Source organism: Diabrotica undecimpunctata, chromosome 2, assembly GCF_040954645.1.
Source record: "Diabrotica undecimpunctata isolate CICGRU chromosome 2, icDiaUnde3, whole genome shotgun sequence".
NCBI classification, from domain to species: Eukaryota; Metazoa; Arthropoda; class Insecta; order Coleoptera; family Chrysomelidae; genus Diabrotica; species Diabrotica undecimpunctata.
Window position 1 is genome coordinate 14436608 of NC_092804.1, and position 19312 is coordinate 14455919.

Sequence of the window (19312 nt, forward strand, 5' to 3'; positions counted from 1 at the left end):
TGACATGTTTATTTGATCGTGTTGGATATTTTATTAATTTTTTTTTAGATTAGTGCTTAGTATATTGGGAGTAGTAATTAGTGTATTATTAAGTCACTTAGGGTATCTATAGTGTGTTTATTTTAGTTATTAATAATAGTTACTTAACAATATGGCTCCTAAAAAGATAGGAACAAATAAAACCATCATACTTTTGAACAGATACTCTTCAAATAATCCCAAACAAACTGCAGGTGGCAGGTGGCAAAAATCCAAAGACAATGCGAAAATCCGAAGACAATAGGAGTGTTCTAATGAAAAGTTATGATATTCGTTCAAAACTATTACAATATTTAAAACAGCCAATTTGATTTTGATCTGAAGGTAGAACCATAATTTATGCCAATGAAAGACATATAGGTAGGTACACATCAACCATAGTGCACTATATCACTGGGCAGATCAAAGTGGAAAAACTTTAAAGAAACCAATTTCTAAGGGCAAAAGGCTAATAATTGTTCAGGCTGGAGAAGAGACTGGATTTGTACCTAACGCTGTGTGCTTTAATATGCGTATGAATTTTTCAATCAGGTGCATCTTTATAATTAAAAAGTCAATTGTTGCAACAATAACAGTAATGTAAGCCATAATTACTTTTAAAGTTTCATAATAAATAAAATTCTATTTTTGACAAAAATTTCATAAAAAGCTTATTAACGACTATCCACGAAACTAATACCGAGTTAAAAGTCATTCAGCAAAAATATACAATGATTATTTTTATTTTAATTCGCCGAAAAATTCCTTTAAAATAATTTTTACGATATTTTTATGACATCAAGGTCTTCACTTGCCTCCCTATCATCCGGAGTTAAACCCTATCGAAAAAATATGGGCTTTGATAAAAGGTAGAGTGACAACTCATAATAGAACATTTAATAGACCTAAATGATGTTGAAAATATAGCAAAAACTAAATTTTCAGAAGAAGTGTTATTAGAAGAGTGGATTAATGTATGTAAACACGCGCAAAATTATAAAAACAGTTAAATTGAAAAAGAACATTTGTTAGACACTTCGCTGGACTACTTACGCAATCTGTTATTAATACTGGTTTATCCGAAGAAAGCTTTTCTGAGGATGAAGATTGTGATCCAAATACAGGAATAGAGATCTTAGAATCATGCGAGGAATCATAACTAGCTAACTAACTTCTTGTTTAAGCAAATAAATGTATTACTTAATTAATTAAAATAATATTAAACTACTTATTTTTTTTGTATTATCGAAACCCTTCCTTCGGGGTAATGTTAATAAATTGTAAGTATTGAGGAATTTGTTATTTATTAAAGTACTCCTAATATTTTACTCATTATTTTTCGAGTGCAACTGACTATAAAATTCATAATGATTAAGAACTATGAAAATAAAAATTAACAAATTCATTGTTAATTTAATTGGATATACTCGTGAAAAATTATTTTAAATCTACCTGTTTTCGCCCGCCACTGGTAGAAACAGTCCGCCCACCTGCGTTAGACACTACGTCACATTCCCAAACTTAAATTTGTTGCACTTTACTACAACGAAAGGTTTTCTGCGAATTCCATTAATCGTTTAGAGGTGTAAGTTGGTTGAATGTACTGTATATCATAATTTAAGAAACTTACAGTTAACTGACAAACTCCTAGTCTAAAATTATATATATCTAAAAATTATTTTTATAAAAAATTGAAATTAACCAATTAACGTTTTCAGTCTTATGAGACCATCATCAGTAGTACTTCTTCGGCAAATCATCAAAATTCGGAAAAAAGTGTCCGGTAGTTTAGTGACAACAAAAAAAAATTAGCAATTTATCGACGTTTTATTTTATACTATTCAAATTATGTTAAAGATTTATTATAGTTACTATGATTGTTAAACCTAAAGCCAATTAAAATATCAAGCAATTCATCGTATTAGCAATTCTAGGTTGACAGGAAAACCTGCAACAGTGACATCCGTAATAAATCATAAATTTCTACATAAATACATCTTTTCACTGACAATTTCAAGTGACACGTACAAAAACCACGTATTTATTCTTATGCAAAAGGAAAAAGCGCCGCCGCAAATTATATCCTTCAATAAACTTGTTAATAACGAGGTAAAGAATTGTTAGAAAGTGACTGACTCAATTTATTATTTAATTTGTCACTTGCCTAGTTTTTGTGTTCACTCTTTCACGGACGAGCACGAGAAAAAGTACTTTCATCATTCTATTTCTGCTTCACCTACATCGAGAGCGTGCGAGATCATTAAAAATAGTATAAATAACGTAAACACATGTGTTTGTGTATTGTCTTTTTAGGAAAGCAGATAAATATACAGTACCGACTACCGAACAAAAAATCAGGACATCATAATTTGCGTTTTAGTGCTTCTGGTTATTGTGATTAATCTGGTTATTTTATTTCGAACTATCTATACAGCGTTTCAAACGTTATTTTCAGTGTGATTTTAAATTGCAACAGGGTTTGCCATATTTCACCCATAAATAAATCCTCCTTTTGTATTTTAACAGCTATAACAGCGATAATCCTCTACAAGCACCTGTCTAATACTTTCGTTTGCTTCTCTTTCTCAGTGATCATCAAACAATTAATAATTTTCTGACGTTAGGAGAGAGGGGGGCACATATAGACAAATTAAAAAAAAATTGATACCGCAAAATGAGGTTCATTGTAAAGTATCGGCTTCTCCAATGTAAGATTCACATATTTGAGTCTTTGTGTTCATTTAAATTCGGCAGTAATTAAATTATTTAGGGCACGTGCTTTAAATTCCAAGTAGATGTAATTAGTCCACATTAGAGGCACATATGGAGAAGATAATATTTTCTACGGAGCACATATGGACACAGGTTTTGATGAAAATAAAATAATAACATTTTTTTATAAGTGCAATTTTTAATATTTATTTAACATAATACATTGAATTATCCCATATACCCATGAAAATTAACCGAAAACCTAAAAAAGGAGCTGGATCTTGCTGTCCCAATTTTTTTTTCAGAAGCTGACAATTTTTTCATAATATCATTTGCAGAAATATGACTCTCATCCTTCTGATCTGGAAATACAAAATCTTGTCGCGGCGTCATTTTTAAAAAAATTACTAAAAATTCTGACTCTTTTAGTTCGTTTTCGATCTGACCAACAAAAAATTTGAGTGTTTTTTTTTGTAGCAAATTTAATTAGAACAAAATCCCCTTTCTGGATATTCGTAAGATCCAATCCAAAATCTTTACCATCTTCAGTCTCAACTTCCATAAGACTATCATCTAATTCTTCGCAATAATTCTTAATTTCGCTTTCTGAAGTCTCCTCATCAAAAACTTTGCGAATATGGGATTTGGATTTTTTCTTTTTTATATTGCTTGCCTTTCTTACCTTGCGTTTCTTTTTTTCTCCTTTTCTCTTATTTCATTTTCTAATCTATTTTTTTTTTGGTGTAGCGGTCAGAATTGATGTAATTTTTTTCTTTCTTCCTTTCACGGTCTTTCGGTATGGACCAATGTTCTGAAGTAAGTTTTACATTGGAAATAATTTCAATTTTGGAACTTTGTTTTTCGGTAGTTAAAACAGGTTGACAATTATTGTTGACTTGTGGTTGAACATTTGGCGATGATGATGTAAAAGGCATTTCAGAATTAGAGAGTGTACTGCAATTTAAACAATCATCAGTTGTGGTATCTCGATACATCACTGACTTCCGTAACTTCAGCTCCTACGAAATCTTCTGAGGAAAAAATATTTTTATTAAAGGAATAGCAACCAGTGTTTAAAAACCCAAAAATAATATCTTTCCTATTAAATACTTCGTCAAAGGCTGGAGCTGTTACATGTGCAATGCCATAAATTGTTATAGCTTTTCCCGGATGTGTAGACATCCATAAGTTGAATGCTGCACGACAACGACCCTTAAAAGGCCCAAACACACACACATCTAGAGGCTGCAAACGATGTGTTGTGTGTGGAGGAAACGTTAAGAGTACTAAACCATTTTCCCTGTAATACAATATAACATCTAACGTTGCATGTGTATCCAAAAGTATTAACGCAGGGTTTTCCTTAGAAGCATGCATGTTTTTTTTAATATGCTTTACAACTTCGAGGAATCCCTCATTGGTCATCCAACCACTTGGAGAAGCAATACCAATGCTGTCTTCTGGAGCTCCAGTCAGGAATGACTCTTTAAATCACACTCGTGGGAAGATATAAACAGGTGGAATAGCATTTCCATTGGCAATTATTATTCCAACAAACGTCACTTGCTCACCTCTCTCTGCTCCAACTGCTTGTAACACTTGCTTACAGCCCTTATTTGCGACCACTTTTGGTATTTGCAGAACAGTGTTCACTCCGCCTTAATCTTCGTTCACGATTCTATCACTAGTAAATTTGTACGTTTTGTAAACAATCCCTAGGTTATCAAAAAACATGTTTACGTTAACTTTATTAAAACTGTGGTTTCTGCCTAGACTCGTAGACTTCGGTTTTCGCAAAGATACATTATTGTGACGCTTCATGAAACCTTTCATCCACTCAATTCAAGCAAAATGATTTTCCGACCATGACTTTGCCACATTTTTTTCAAGTTTCTGAGCATACTCATATGAGAATGTTCGAATTTGAAAGTAGATTAATTCATACTGTAACTTCGAAGATTGAAGAATATAATTTACTAGATTGTTCTCTTCTTCATTTAAAAAAATCTGCTGTGTTGTATATTTTGATGAAAACTTTATTTCGGATATTTCTGTATCATTTATATTTTTTTTATTCAGTTTTTTTTAATCTTTTATGTAATATGGACTTCTTCAATCCATATCTCTCTGTTACGTTTCTGATTGATCCGTTACCATTTTTTATATCGCAAATGGCCTGAACCACTACTTTTTCAGGAATATTACTTCTATCAGTTTTTCTGATGTAGGTTCTCACCATTATTTCGAACTGTAAGGTAAAAAAAAAGATATTTTAGGTTGTTTTGTTTTGAAAGAACCTATGGGGTACAAGTGGACACTATCCAATTGTTCCCCTGTATGGTGTCCACATCTGCCGTATGCATAGTTTTTCAAAAGTACCGGATATCTGTTTTTAGGTTATGACTAGAACAAAATTGTAGAAACTTACCTGATATCAAATATGACAATATTCAAAATACGATGTACTTTACAAGGAAACACAGAATGTCACTAAATAATACTACAATCTCTAAAAAACTGTTTATTTACTTTTACGCGGCAAAAGTAACACAACCTCGTGACACAAACAAATGGCAACTGTCATTGAATTTATTTCTTGGCATAGAACTATATCACCAGTGCCACCTAGGTGAGCTAGAACCACTTGAAAAGAAATCTGGACGGAACAAATCAACTGTCCACTTGTGCCTCTGTCCACATGTGCCTCCCCTTCCCCTACCGAATAATTATTTTTTCTTTCAATTCACTCGTGAATGGTCAAAAAACTACCGGAAATTAATAGAGGCATTTATATTCTGTCCTCTTGAGCTTGATAGCACAGCATCTTATTATAAATTCAAAAATGTGCCCAAAACACTAGAGGGTCGTTAAAAAATTAAAGCAACTCTTTGCATTTCTTTATTAGAAATGTGTCTTTACTCGCTGTCTTTCTTTGTATCCTTCCTGTATTATGATATATACAATAGGTTCGAGGGTTAACATAAAACTAAAACGAAAGATTTGACGATTCTGTGCTGTGAAATTATGTATAAATGTTTGGAAAATATTATTTTATTATAATCTTATTATATTATTAGACCAATCAAGTTAAAGTAACATTTTCTAATAGCTGGAATCAAAGAAGAGGAATAAACTTCCATAAAATCCTGTCGTGAATTGGTAATATTTTTATCAAACCAACATTTTGAAACAGTGTTAGGAAACAGAAACACATGAAAAAATATCAAAGCCTCTTCAAAAAGGATCTTTTTAGCGAAAGGATTATAGAATGCGGTACGACATTGGTTCAAGCATTAATCGAAGAAGAACATAATGTCTTTCGTATTTTTCGTCTATAATAAACTTCGCCCCATTAGCATTAGCCTTTATAATGTTATCGTAATCATTTTAAAATGCAAATCCACAACTGATTACAAATTGATATCGTTATTGTTCACAGTTATAGGCGTCTAAAACATTTAGCAAGCAAAATACCTGCATAAATATTCAGGCATTGTCATAGTGAACTCCTTTTGATTCGTTAACATTCTTTACAAGGTCAGGATTAGTTATAGCAAACTGAAAATCGGATGCTACCACAAAAAATCGAAGGTTTCACTTCAATGCCTCTCAACGTTCCAGTCCTCGGCAATTTTGCGTGGGAAAACGGCTTGTATTGTCTTTGTTTGGTCGTTAAAATAAATAAGTACTTCTAGAGATAATTGGCTATAAAGGAATTAAAAAAGTGTTTATCAATTGATTGTTTAGACTATTGAGGTAGGTTTGGAAAACTATAGCCCTAATAAAACACTGCAGTTGTCATATAATCAAACAAAACAATTAAAGATATGTGTGTGTGTGTTTTTTTTTTAATTTGTGTTTAGTACAGGAAGATTGAAACTTGTTTACCACTGGTGGTGGTTGATGGTATTCTGGTTTTTTTGTAAAACTGGTTCAATAAGTTCTAAGAAACGTACAGAAAAAAAAGCTCATTTTTCTCTGCCTCTGCCTTAGCTCTGTCTTACTGACAGAGCAATTAAGCTATCTAGTCCACAATACCATTCCGAATATCTGAAAAAAGTTAAGGATATCTGAGAAAAAATAATTATCCACCAGAAGTTCTATTATCGGAAACCAATCTAATTCCAATATTGGCAAAATATTAATATTGGATTTAGATCGCCACAAACATCCGAAAAATATTTTTCAAAATTTAAACCCAATGTGAATAAAGATCATCAGTCGGATGTTATTTATAAAATAAATTGTAAAGACTGCAATTCAACATATATTGGGCAAACACACCAATATCTGCATAGAAGGGTTGTCGCACACAAACATAGTGTACAAAACTACAAATTAAACACAACAGCCTTAGCCAAGCATTCTCTAGAAAATAATTATTCTGATTTTGAAAATGCATAGATTTTAATAAAAGAACAAAACTACAACAAAACAACAAAATATGCATATTGGAGATGATTCACATAAAAAAGATCAAAATTCTATCAATAATGATACTGAAAGACCGACACCAAAGATCTTTCCAATATGTATAACAATTTAATAAATTGAGTTGTTTTTAAAAGCAATATGAATGATGTTTAAAATACGACACTGAACACTGAGCTACAAAGTCGGCATCCAGCAGATAAAACGTTTTACAATCGCTTAACTAATAAATTAAAAACAACTAAAAATCGCAAGACAAGAATCAGTCAAAAAATGCGTAACACAACTTAATATATACGACCATTATGTATGCAAATCAATCAAATCATCCTTAAAACCTAAACAATATCGGCACCTGTACAAAAACCACGGACACACAGAACCAATGGACAAGAAGCGATAAAGAAAAATCAGAATTATTTGCTGAACATTTAGCAACAGTATGCCAACCACACAACAATGAAGAAGATCAAGAAATTATTAATTATCTAAATTCTGAACAATCATCAGTAAATCCAATAAGACTAACAACGCCAAAAGAACTTAAAGAAGAAATCTTAAGAATAAATATCAAAAAGTCACCAAGTTTTGATCTAATAACACCAAAAATGGCAAAAGAATTGCCCCAAAAGGATATAGTAATCCTCACATCTATATTTAACGCAATATTAAGGTGTAATTAATTGGTCTAATAATCTAAAAATTGCATAAATACGTTTATTACCACCACCAGGAAAGGATCCCAGTGAAGTCTAATCTTATCGACCTATCAGTCTGAGACAAACTGAGACAAAAAGAAATCAATTGCTTAATTGGAAAAAACTCTAAGTTGTCAATAAATAATAAGCTAATTAATGAATACGTACATGCTAGCAGCATAAGTATTGCAGTGGCTGTAATGTTTCCTGGAGACCTCTTCCAACATCCCGTTACTCCTGTGCAGAAGGCAGCAAAGACAGCTATGAACGATATGATAAAGAGCGCTATCATGGACCGTCCCATATCTGGAAAATATAGATTTTATATTAATTAAAATCCTCATAAATAATTAGACTTTTCACTACATTAGTGATACTACCCTTTTATATACTCAAACTTTGATATCCCATTAACATTAAACGGTGTAGATTAGAATATAAGAGATCGATATAAACAATATTGTTCTGAAGCTATTTTCTTGTGGCATTTTAAATTAATTACTATTTAAATGGGAATAAGCCACAATTAAAGGTTAAAATACGTTTATTGACGTTTCAATTTCCATTTCGGAAATCGTTCTCAGAATACAAACATTAGTAAATTAGTAAACGTGGACATTGAAGGCGGAATTTAAAATTAATTTAAAAGCACTGCAGCTTACGGCCCTTCACGATGTTGACCAAATCAGCGGTTGTGTTCATCCTCCGTAGTACTTCTTCATTGGTGGCTTTGTGTGCCCATGGTATCTTCAGGATCTTTATGTATAACCATAGCTCAAAAGCCTGAAGTTTTGATAGAGTTTCCGCCTTCAATGTAGACGTTTACTAATTTACTAATGTTTGTATTTTGAGAACGATTTCCGAAGTGGAAATTGAAACGTCAATAAACGTATTTTAACCTTTAATTGTGGCTTATTCCCTTTTAAATAGTAATCGATATAAACAAATTAACTCGATAACTATCTCATTATATGAGATTGGGTCTAATGCAAATATTGCATATTCTGACATGTCCCCTCTTATATATTTGTTCTCTCAAACTATATTTTTTAAACGCTCTGAGACCCCTAACAACACTTGTTGATTCTTCTTCTTAGGGTGCCTGTGTAGACTTTGTTGGTTGCTATATGGAATAGCTGTGTTGAGGTCTTTCTATACCATGCTTTTAGCAAGCCAGGATATTCTTCTTTATCCTGGGGCTCATTTTCATGGCTCGGTCATGGCTCTTAAACATAGAGCTCATAGTCAAGAAAGCACTTTTTACCTTTCCCATGCGACATTTAATCTCTTGGGTATTATCCCACGACTCACTAATTATAGTTCCCAAGTAGTTGTACTGTGAGACACGTTCAATTCTCATTTGGTTCACATACAGATATGCTAAAGTTATGTTTTCCTTGCTGATGATCATTAGCTTGGTTTTGCTGGTGTTTATATCCAGTCCATATATTCTACTTGTTTCCGTTATTTTGTTCAAGTTTTGCATTCTGTGGTATTTAAAAACACTATTGTATGATCTGCATACCGCAGGTTATTGAGCTTTACTTCATTAATTGAGATGCCTTCATCAATATGTTTTAGCGTCTCTTCAAAAATGTGCTCCGAGTCTCCGAGTACAGATTGAATATCAGTGGTGAAATTATGCAACCCTGTCTCACTCAACTTTAAGATTTTGACCTGATCTGTATATTCTCCATCTATTCGGAGCACCGCTGATTGATTCCAATACAGGTTAGCTATTATTTTTAGATCTCTTCCGTCAATCCCTGTCCTTTACATTACTTCCATCATTTGTTCATGCCTGACTCTATCGAAAAGCTTCTTGTAAATAAAGCTTCCCTCGTACCAACGGCGTTCACAAATCCAAACTGAGTGGGCGCAATTTGTTCTTCGCATTTCCGGTAAATTCTTTTGTGGATGACTTTTAAAAACAGCTTCAGCGGATGGCTCATTAGGCTTATAGTCCTATAGTCTTTACAAACTTTTTCTCCTGGTTTTTTTGGGCAATGGTACGCACTCCGATTTGAGCCACTCTACTGGTATTTTTCCTGCCTTGTATATTTCATTAAATATTTCAGTTATTATTTTTATTTGCTCTGCATCTAATAGCTTCAGCAGTTCTGCAGGAATTTCGTCAAGTCCCGATGCCTTTCCATCCTTCATTTGTCTGACGGCTGCCGTTGATAAGCTTTTTGAAATAATGTTGTTCGTGATCGTGGTCACTCGAGAGGTCAGTTCCTAAATATCTGAAATGTGATATCGGTTTGACGGTTTTGTTATTATCCATGGTTACAGATCATCATCACTCAATCTGCGCTCCTCCAGAGCTGGACATAGATCTCCCTCATAATTTTCCATCTGTTTCGATCTTTTGCCTCTTGCACCCAATTCCTAAGGCAACGTTTTAGATCGTCAGTCCAACGTATTGGTGGAGTCTGCTTCGGTAGGTAGGCATCATCTCTTCTCTCTAGGTCTCTATTCCAGCATCCGCTTTATCCATCTGTTATCCGTAATTCGAGCCACGTAAGCTACCCAGTTCCAGTGATTCTATTCTCTCTACAGCATAATCCACTCCTGATCTTCATCGTAGCTGGTGGTTTGGGATCTTGATATTGAAACGCCCAACATAGCACGCTCCATCACAGTACAATCTTGTCGATCATTTCGTAGAATCGAAATATTAAAAGATAAAACTTATATTACAAGATAAAGCTACACAGTGATATTATAGTTTACATAAATAAAATAATTATAAGAAATACTCACGTAGTCTTGTCCAAGCATCATCGGTGAAGTCCTTGGTATCGTTATTTTCATCGGGAATATAGTAATTTACATTGTTGCAATGTGTTTCCAATGGGCTCAAGTATGTCTTTACTGCAACAGAAAATAAAAAACGCTGTTTAATTGTGGAAAAAACTATAAAGTACCTATGATTATACTCTGAAGGCGACAATTTTTTCAAATCTTCATTTTTTAAGAAAAAATAGGTTAACAACTTTAACAGCACTTAAATGACACTGGCCATGAATTGAAATATTTCGCTACCGACATGGCGATCACTACTAATTCTTTCTAGTGCGCACCCTTGGATTTGAGTAAATGTTAAAATTGGTCGTGGTCTTGACCGTGCTACTATGCTATAACCCTTATAATGGATAATGGAATGTATTACACTGTCAAGGTCTAATTCATAGTAACTCCAATACTGCAGATAATGACGGTGAAATAAATGAATTACTATAATACAACGTAATGACCTACGTATACAATAGAAGTTGAATGAACAACGTACGGGCGCGAGAGGCTAGTAGCAACAAAGGTAAGTAGTAGCACAATGTTTTAACCGGAATTTAAAACTTTATTCACTTAGTTTCTAACTCAATTCTAACTTATTGTCGCGCCGTCGTCATTAAAGCCACTTTTCCGCTAGAACGCGCAAAAAGCAGACGTGTGTATGCGTTTTATTTTGGTTAGTTAAGTTAAAACAAGATTTACTTTCACAAGATTTCAGTTGTTACTATTATTATAAATTAAATTGAACCTAATTCCGCCATAGCCAATCCCAAGACTGGTTGATAAAGGGGGAGGATTAGGGTAGGTTAGGGTTAACAATCCCAATAAAAAGCCTTGGATAATGGAATTATGGAAAAGTTAATTTCAGAAACTTCTTCCAACGGTTGCCGCCCTTGCGATTTGTTTATCGTCATTGTAAAAGCTAAACGCACGGAAAATTGTAGACGCTTAAAATCAAACGGTAAGTCCAGTAACGGTAACGTTACTAAGGAATATATTTGGACCTACCCAATGCAGCGATGGTTCGTGGAGAATTAAAATGAACCACGAGCTGGATGTACTAATGCAGAGCGCAGATATTGTTAGATTTGGTCTAAGTCACAAAGACTAAACTGGCTTGGTCACAACTGGCTTGGCAACAAATTAAAAAACACAGATATAATTCTGAATGACCAGCTTGAGAGAAACAGTTCTCCCCTCCTCAACTTATTTCATTAGAGACTATAAAGTGTAAACCCATGCCAAAAACAGATCACTTGAGAAAGGCAATTAGCCGAAACAGCTGTAGTGATAAGAATTTAAAATAAAAATTTGTGGAAGTTTTGAAAACAAAGTTTTCAGTGTTTTATTGTTACATAAAATGAATTTCCATCAAGTAACGGTCGAATCCATCAATTAGTACTATATTATATTCAAAATATACTTAGAGTAAGCCTTGACTGCATGGAAAAGAAAAAGGCATGGGACTACCGGTACGAAACGAATACCTATATACGTTAAGCTTTGCAGACGATCAATTAGGGATTGCACAAGACCAAGAAAACCTCAGTTATATGATGAAGAAACTACAAGAAGAATATACCAAGGCTGGCCTAGATATTATTATCAATAAAATAATAAAATAATTGATAAAAGAAGCTGAGGTATTACTGTTTTTTTAATTAAAGGTAGGTCGAAGCCTGAAATGAAAAAAAATAAAAACTTGTATCGGTCATTTTAATTCGGAAAAATCTTACGAACAATACGAGTGGCTAACTGGTTGTGGATTTAGGAATAAACTCTTTTGCTGGCGTTGTTTGCTCTTTGTGAATGAAAATGGTGTTTGGAATCATAGTGGTTTTGGTGATTTAAACAATTTTCATAAGGTAGTGAAACGACATGTCATAGAACAAAATAGAATAGAACACACTTTGGATAATTCATTAAAAGTACGTCATCAAAAACATAATGAATTAGTTGATAAAAATAGAGACATGCTAAAAAGACTTATTGACGCTGTGTGTTTTTTATGTTTCGATGAACGACGAAACCGGTACATCAGCAAATAGGGGCAATTATATGGATGTTGTTTCACTAATTTCTAAGTACGATCCTTGTTTAAAAACTCAGAACAGTCCAGTGTGTTTCAAGACACCTCAAATCGAATTCAGAATGATTTGATTTCTGCTATTTCGACAGTAGTTTCAAACAAAATATTTGATTACATTAAACAAAAACGCTTCATTGCAATTATTTTAGATGAAACAACTGATGTTACCAATTTTAGGTTTTATAAATGTATCAGAAGATAGAACGGCAGACGCATTATATAAAATTGTTTGTGAACTTTTAAAATCCATTAATGGTAATGACAAGCTAATTGCCTAAAGTTATGATGGCGCTGGAATGGAATCATGGACGTTAAATCTAGACACAATGAGACGATTTAACGCCTTTGAAATGTGGACCTATAAAAGAATTATGAGGGTTTCCTGGGTAGATATAGTTACGAACAATGAAGTACTGAGAAGAATAGGTAAAGAGAAGGGAGTTGAACTTACAATTAAAGAAAGAAAGCTACAGTATCTCGGACATGTGATGCGGGGCGAGAAGTATGGCATCCTGCGACTCATAATGCAAGGAAAGATAGATGACAGAAGAAGCATCGGAAGAAGACGAATTTTATGGCTTAAGAACCTGAGAGAATGGTTTGGATGCAGCTCAAAAAAAAACTATTTAGAGCTACTAAAAATTAAAAAAGCTATGATGATTGCCAACCTCCGTAGCGGAGATGGCACCTGAAGAAGAAGAAGATGACGGCGCTGCGGTTATGGCTGAGCATTTAGGGGTCTACAATTGAAAGTGCGAGAAACATGTAATAGTGCGATACTTATACATTGTTTTTCCCACAAACTAAACTTAGTTTTATCCCAATCGCTCATGCAGATCAAAGAAGGGAAAATTTTTTTTTCAACATTAAGTGGAATGGCTGCTTTTTTTTCTAAATCCTCTAAAAATTGAATTATTTAACCCTTTTCGGGCAAGTGGTTCCACAGCGGAACCACAAATACATAAATTTCTAAAACCTTTCCCAGTAAACGCTTGCCGGAACCACGTTCAGACCGGTGTCCCCTACCATTTTGTGTTTTAGATCGCTAATGCGGCGACTTTCTCTCTCGGTGGCTTCAGTTTGTTTCAAGGAGCGGTAGATGTATGTTTACTTTTTGTCACGCATAACGAATTTTTTTATTTCAACTACGCAAATAAAAGATATGTCAGGTAAGTGGATCATAAATATATACATATTGATGTTATTTTAGAGTTGTTACAAAAAAGTTCTTATATTTTTTCATAAATATGTTGTTTTTTGCTTTCAAAATATGTGGTTCCATGTGGACCCACAAAGCCTATTATTAGCATAATATAAATATTTGTTTTTATTGTTTCAGGAAACCGTTTCTTTAGAGAGCTTGAAGCTCTAGAAGCTGATGAGGTATTTCAACTTATTGAAGAGATACCATCCGGAGAAGAATCAGAAGCTTCCGAAATAGATTCAGATGATGATGGACGAGAGGATGAACCTCCCGATGATACCAATGATGAATCATTTGTTATTGAAGATGATCTTCAAGAAATACAAAATACTGCGGAAAATGAAGACACTGGTACGGACATTGAAATAGAATCAAGTAATCAAGAATCAAGTGAAGACGAAACTGGAGTCAATAGGAAAAGAAAACTAACAAAAAAAATACAAGACACAAATACACAAAACAAAGGTAAAAAGAAACCTAAGAATGAAGAAAAGGTAGTTGTTTGGTCCGATGATTCAAAAAAATTTGGTAAGAGTCCTTCAGTTTTTGTAAGTGATGTAGGTCCTAATGTGCCCGAAGAGATAGAAGAACCGCTGGATATATTTATGCTTCTTTTTTCAGAGGAGCTTTTGGATACATTAGTATTTCAGACCAAGTTGTATGCAACCCAAAAAAATAAACAATATATTCCAACAACAAAAGAAGAAATGAAATGTTTCTTAGGAATCAATATTCTTATGGGTATAAAAAAAGATCCAAGCTACAGAGATTATTGGTCTGCAAGAACTGATTTACGGGACACCTATATATCATCTGCTATGTCTCGAAATCGGTTTGATTGGTTTTTGGGTAACATGCACCTAAATGACAACTTTATTGCTCCTAAAAAAGGTTCTAATGATTATGACAAATTGTATAAAATAAGACCAATGATAGATAGATTGACGGAAACATTTGATAAGTATTATAATCCCAGTAAATGCCAGTCAGTTGACGAAGGAATGATTAAGTTCAAGGGGCGAAGCTCACTACGACAATACATGCCGAAAAAACCGACAAAAAGGGGTTATAAAGTATGGGTGCGAGCAAATGAATCTGGTTTTGTTTCGCAATTCCAGATTTATACAGGTAAAACAGGTGATCTTGCAGAAAAAAGGTTAGGGGCTAGAGTGGTCAAAGATTTAACAAGTAGTCTTGCTGGTAAGTGTCATGAAGTGTATATGGACAATTTTTTTACTTCTTATCTACTCTTAGAAGAACTACGGGCCCAATATATATATGCTTGTGGAACAGCAAAGCTGAATACTAAATTTTTTCCCAAAGATTTCTCTAACGATAAATCAATGAAACGTGGTGACACATGTTGGAAAATTAGTAATGGGGGCATATTGGCAACAAAATGGATGGATAACAAATCTGTTCATTTCTTGAGCAATTTTCATAACCCTGAAGATATGCAGGAAATCTCAAGAAAGCAAAAAGATGGCTCCAAAAAAACTTTCACTGGTCTTACAGTAGTGACAGATTATAATAAACATATGGGTTACGTAGATAAATCAGATATGTACAAGGCTTGCTATGCAATAGATCGTAAATCTAAAAAATGGTGGCATCGAATTTTCTGGCATTTTATTGATCTAACAATTGTAAACGCATATATCATATTCAAAGAAAGATCTCAAACACCATCAGTTACTCTCAAAGTTTTTCGTTTAGCAGTATCTGCAGGTTTGATAGGTGCTGATCCTTCCACTCCCCAAAGAGGAAGACCAAGTTCAAAAGCAGAAGTGCCGAATAAATTTAAAATTCAGGTTCCCATTGAAATACGCACCGACAAAGCTGCTCATATGCCCATTCATGGCAATAAAGTTCGATGTGCTCACTGTAGCACTAGAAACCAACCTCATAGAACTAGATGGCACTGTTCCTCATGTAAAGTTGGGCTTTGTCTCACGGATAAATCTAATTGCTTTTCAAGTTTTCATAAAAAATAAAAATAACTTTTTTGAATTCATACTTATTTTCCTGTGGTTGTAATTGTTTTTGTAGTTTTCATGCGAAATAAATAACTTTTTTTAATTCATACTTATTTCCCTGTGGTTCCACCATGGAACCACCTCCAAACTCCAAAAAGTTGTCATAAAAAAATATTATTTCCAATTTTTGGTGTTAAATTTTACGATAAATAACACAATTTTTGTTGAGAAATACATTTTAATGCAAATAGCATAATTCGGGCTGCAAAGGGTTAAGAGTGTTTTGGAGAATGGTGAAAAGTGGGATACAGAAACAAATACCTGCCTACTGCGATGACCTGAGAAAAACTGATTTCTTGGTCTAAATACATTAACAAGGCATTAACTAAAAACCCATTAAAATTATAGAAATGAAGACCGCTTGTTCCCCCAATTAGTTATTTTATTGAACTTTCTTCACATATTTTAATTGGCTCATTCTTCCTCTGAGCGATTCAATTAATATCGCCAACAACCTTTTCTTATATTTCCTGCCTACATATCGTCAAATCACGGTATATATTTTTTATTTAATCCACTTTTATCTGGTTCTAAGCGATTCGAGATATCTACCTTACGGATAAATGACCACTGCTACTGTTAGCTATTAGATACCAGCGAGTTTTTCTACAGTAATTTAAGTCTCCACACGGCGTATCAAAATCTTAATTCCTTTCATGAATAATGATTGCCCAGGCAACATAAATGTGTTTTCTACTTGTTGATTTACAACGAGCATAGTAATTTGTTGTTGGGCATTCGAGTTATACTACGGGTCATTTGCTAAAGAGTGATTGTTAGGTAGTATTTTTCTATTATTCGTAATACAGGATGGTGATTTAAAAATATGGAAAAAACATGTAAATTTTTGTTACTATGAAGGTATAAAGTTAAAATGTTCGATATCATCTGATTTAACTCATTTTATTCTCAGATGCCAATCTTGCTAAAAATGGCGAAAAATTAACTGTGGCACAAGTTAAAGAAGCTAAAGTAGGGAGCTAAAAGGTAAAGCATACGGTGAAGGGAAGATATATAATGAGTGAACATACAGCAAAGAAAGTATAATATTTTAAACAGCTTAGATGTATCTGAGGTATAAATAATAAAACAATAACAATAATAACGTGATAGGACACGACAATGATGTGAAAAAGATACTACTAGTAGAGGTCGACAGTCTATTAAACGAAAAATATGACAAAAAATCATTAGAACTACTAGTGGAGAAAATATCAGCAATGGTGTCAAAAATATCAAAAAAGTAAGTTGCTAAAGCGCTATGGGATCAATGACGGATTTGATATATTGATTATAGTGAGATAGGGATGCGGGCTTTCTATGTTACTTCTCAATATAGCTATAGAATACTTTTTCTCCAAACGAGTCTCCGACACTAGACACATACAATGGACGTTAACCACATGCACACGCGATTTACAATACGCCAATGATATCTGCCTCTTAGGGCAAAAGTTCCAAGATGTGACCAATTGGTAACATTTTCTACTGAAGCCAGTAAAGTAGGTTTGAAAATAATATTAATAAAACCAAATCCATAAGAATCAATGCAAGAAATAACATACTATTTACTATTAATAACTAACAGATTGGAAAGGTGCACAATTCTACAAACCTTAAAAGTGGAGGCACGAAAGACGATATTCGTATGAGAATACGAAAAGCTCAACAAGCATTTAGCATGCTCAACCCTGTTTGGAAGTCTGGCCAGTATAGCATAAACACAAAGATTAGAATATTCCAGTCAAATGGCAAGTTTGTTCTACTCTACGGATGTGAAACCTGGAAAGTGGCAAAAATCCTTATAGACAAACTACAGGACTTTGTTAACAACTGTCTACGAAGAATTGTTGGTATCTTTTTGGCCTAAAACTATCAGAAACTAAGATCTGTTACACCTGACCGTACAGAAGGGGATAGAGAATGAAATAAAGTACAGCAAGTAGGACTGGATCGATCACAAACTTAGTAAATTTAACTGCTGTATTACAAAGACTAGATTGGAATCCTCAAGTAAAAAAAAAGAAGACTCAACACAAACTTGGAGAGCTGAGAGGGCAAGGTCTTGGAACGAGGTGAAGGCGCAAAATATTACTCATTACCGCATTAACCCGCATTAAAGCATCGTGGTAAAGTACGCCCCACAACCCCTAACACGAAAGACACATTCATATTATGGCCCTCATTCTCTGTAGATGCAAATGTCCCTGAACTGGGTAGCTTTCGGGATCACGCCAGGAGGGCAGAGGGTGCTAAGAATCTGCTGAGTCCAAAACGATACCCAAAATAAAACAACAACGCTTTATATAGTGACATATATCAAATCAATCCAGACTTGTAGAACTGGAAAAAGAAACTGAAAATATAAAATGGGACTTCATAGGAATCAGCGAAGTAAGACGGAAAGGTAAAGAGCTATTGCAATTAGCGTCAGGAAACACATTCTACTACCGAGGAACATTAAGGGGCAGAACAGGCGATATTGGATTCCTAATCAACAAGAAATGGAAACAAAGAGTAGTAAAAATAACTAGTATCTCGGATAGAGTAGCTAGCTTAATCTTACATCTATCAAAGAGATAGAATATACAAATATACCCCCAAGGATTACTGCACAGTAACATAACAAGTAAGTAAGGAACAAGTCATGGAAAAGTATGGAATCGGTGAGAGAAATGAAAGGGGAGGAAGACTGATTCAGTTTGCACACTACCAAAACAGACCAATTGCAAATACATTCTTTAAGAAAAAATCGAACAGGAAATGGACTTGGGTAGCACCAAATGGAACCACTAAGAACGAAATTTACTTCATTCTAACTAACAAGATTGCTACAATAAAACATGTCAGTGTAATAAATAAATTCAAAACAGACGGCGACCATAGACATAGCAGCAATTATTACATAAATCTGGCTCCTTACTCCTAGAAATCAACAGAAGAATGAAACTGGATCGGGCATCTTTTGGTAGAAATGCAGTTATATTTAAATCGAAGATGCCACTCCTTCTGAAGAAAAAAGCATGCGAGCAGTGTATACTACCAATCATGACATAGGGATGCGGAACTTGGACACTAAAGAAAGAGATAACAAACTCAAAGTCACTCAAAGGTCAACGGACCAATAAACATGTAATAGTTTTTTTCTTTGGCGTATAAAGTTTTATCTTAAGCGCCCCCATTCTAACAAGCATTTTACCTTGATTAATATACTTAATAAAATAAAATTTTACTTTCATACTCTTATTCTCACGACTGACTTTGGCTTCAGGTCGTGATTTTAATATAAATTTAAATACAGACTTAATAAATTATTTCAGCGAAAGTA

General features: G+C 33.9%; 1 protein-coding gene across 2 annotated transcripts in view; it reads right to left on the bottom strand.

Moving 5' to 3' along the window:
* The window catches only part of LOC140434227 (uncharacterized), a 144133-nt gene that overhangs the window by 27343 nt on the left and 97478 nt on the right, over window positions 1-19312 (bottom strand). For both annotated transcript variants that reach the window (XM_072522326.1, XM_072522325.1), the window contains exons 3-4: window positions 10626-10736; window positions 8028-8165 (exon numbers count right to left, since the gene is read on the bottom strand). In XM_072522326.1, the coding sequence (XP_072378427.1) occupies window positions 8028-8165; window positions 10626-10736 (249 nt within the window). The remainder of the gene's footprint in view (window positions 1-8027; window positions 8166-10625; window positions 10737-19312) is intronic.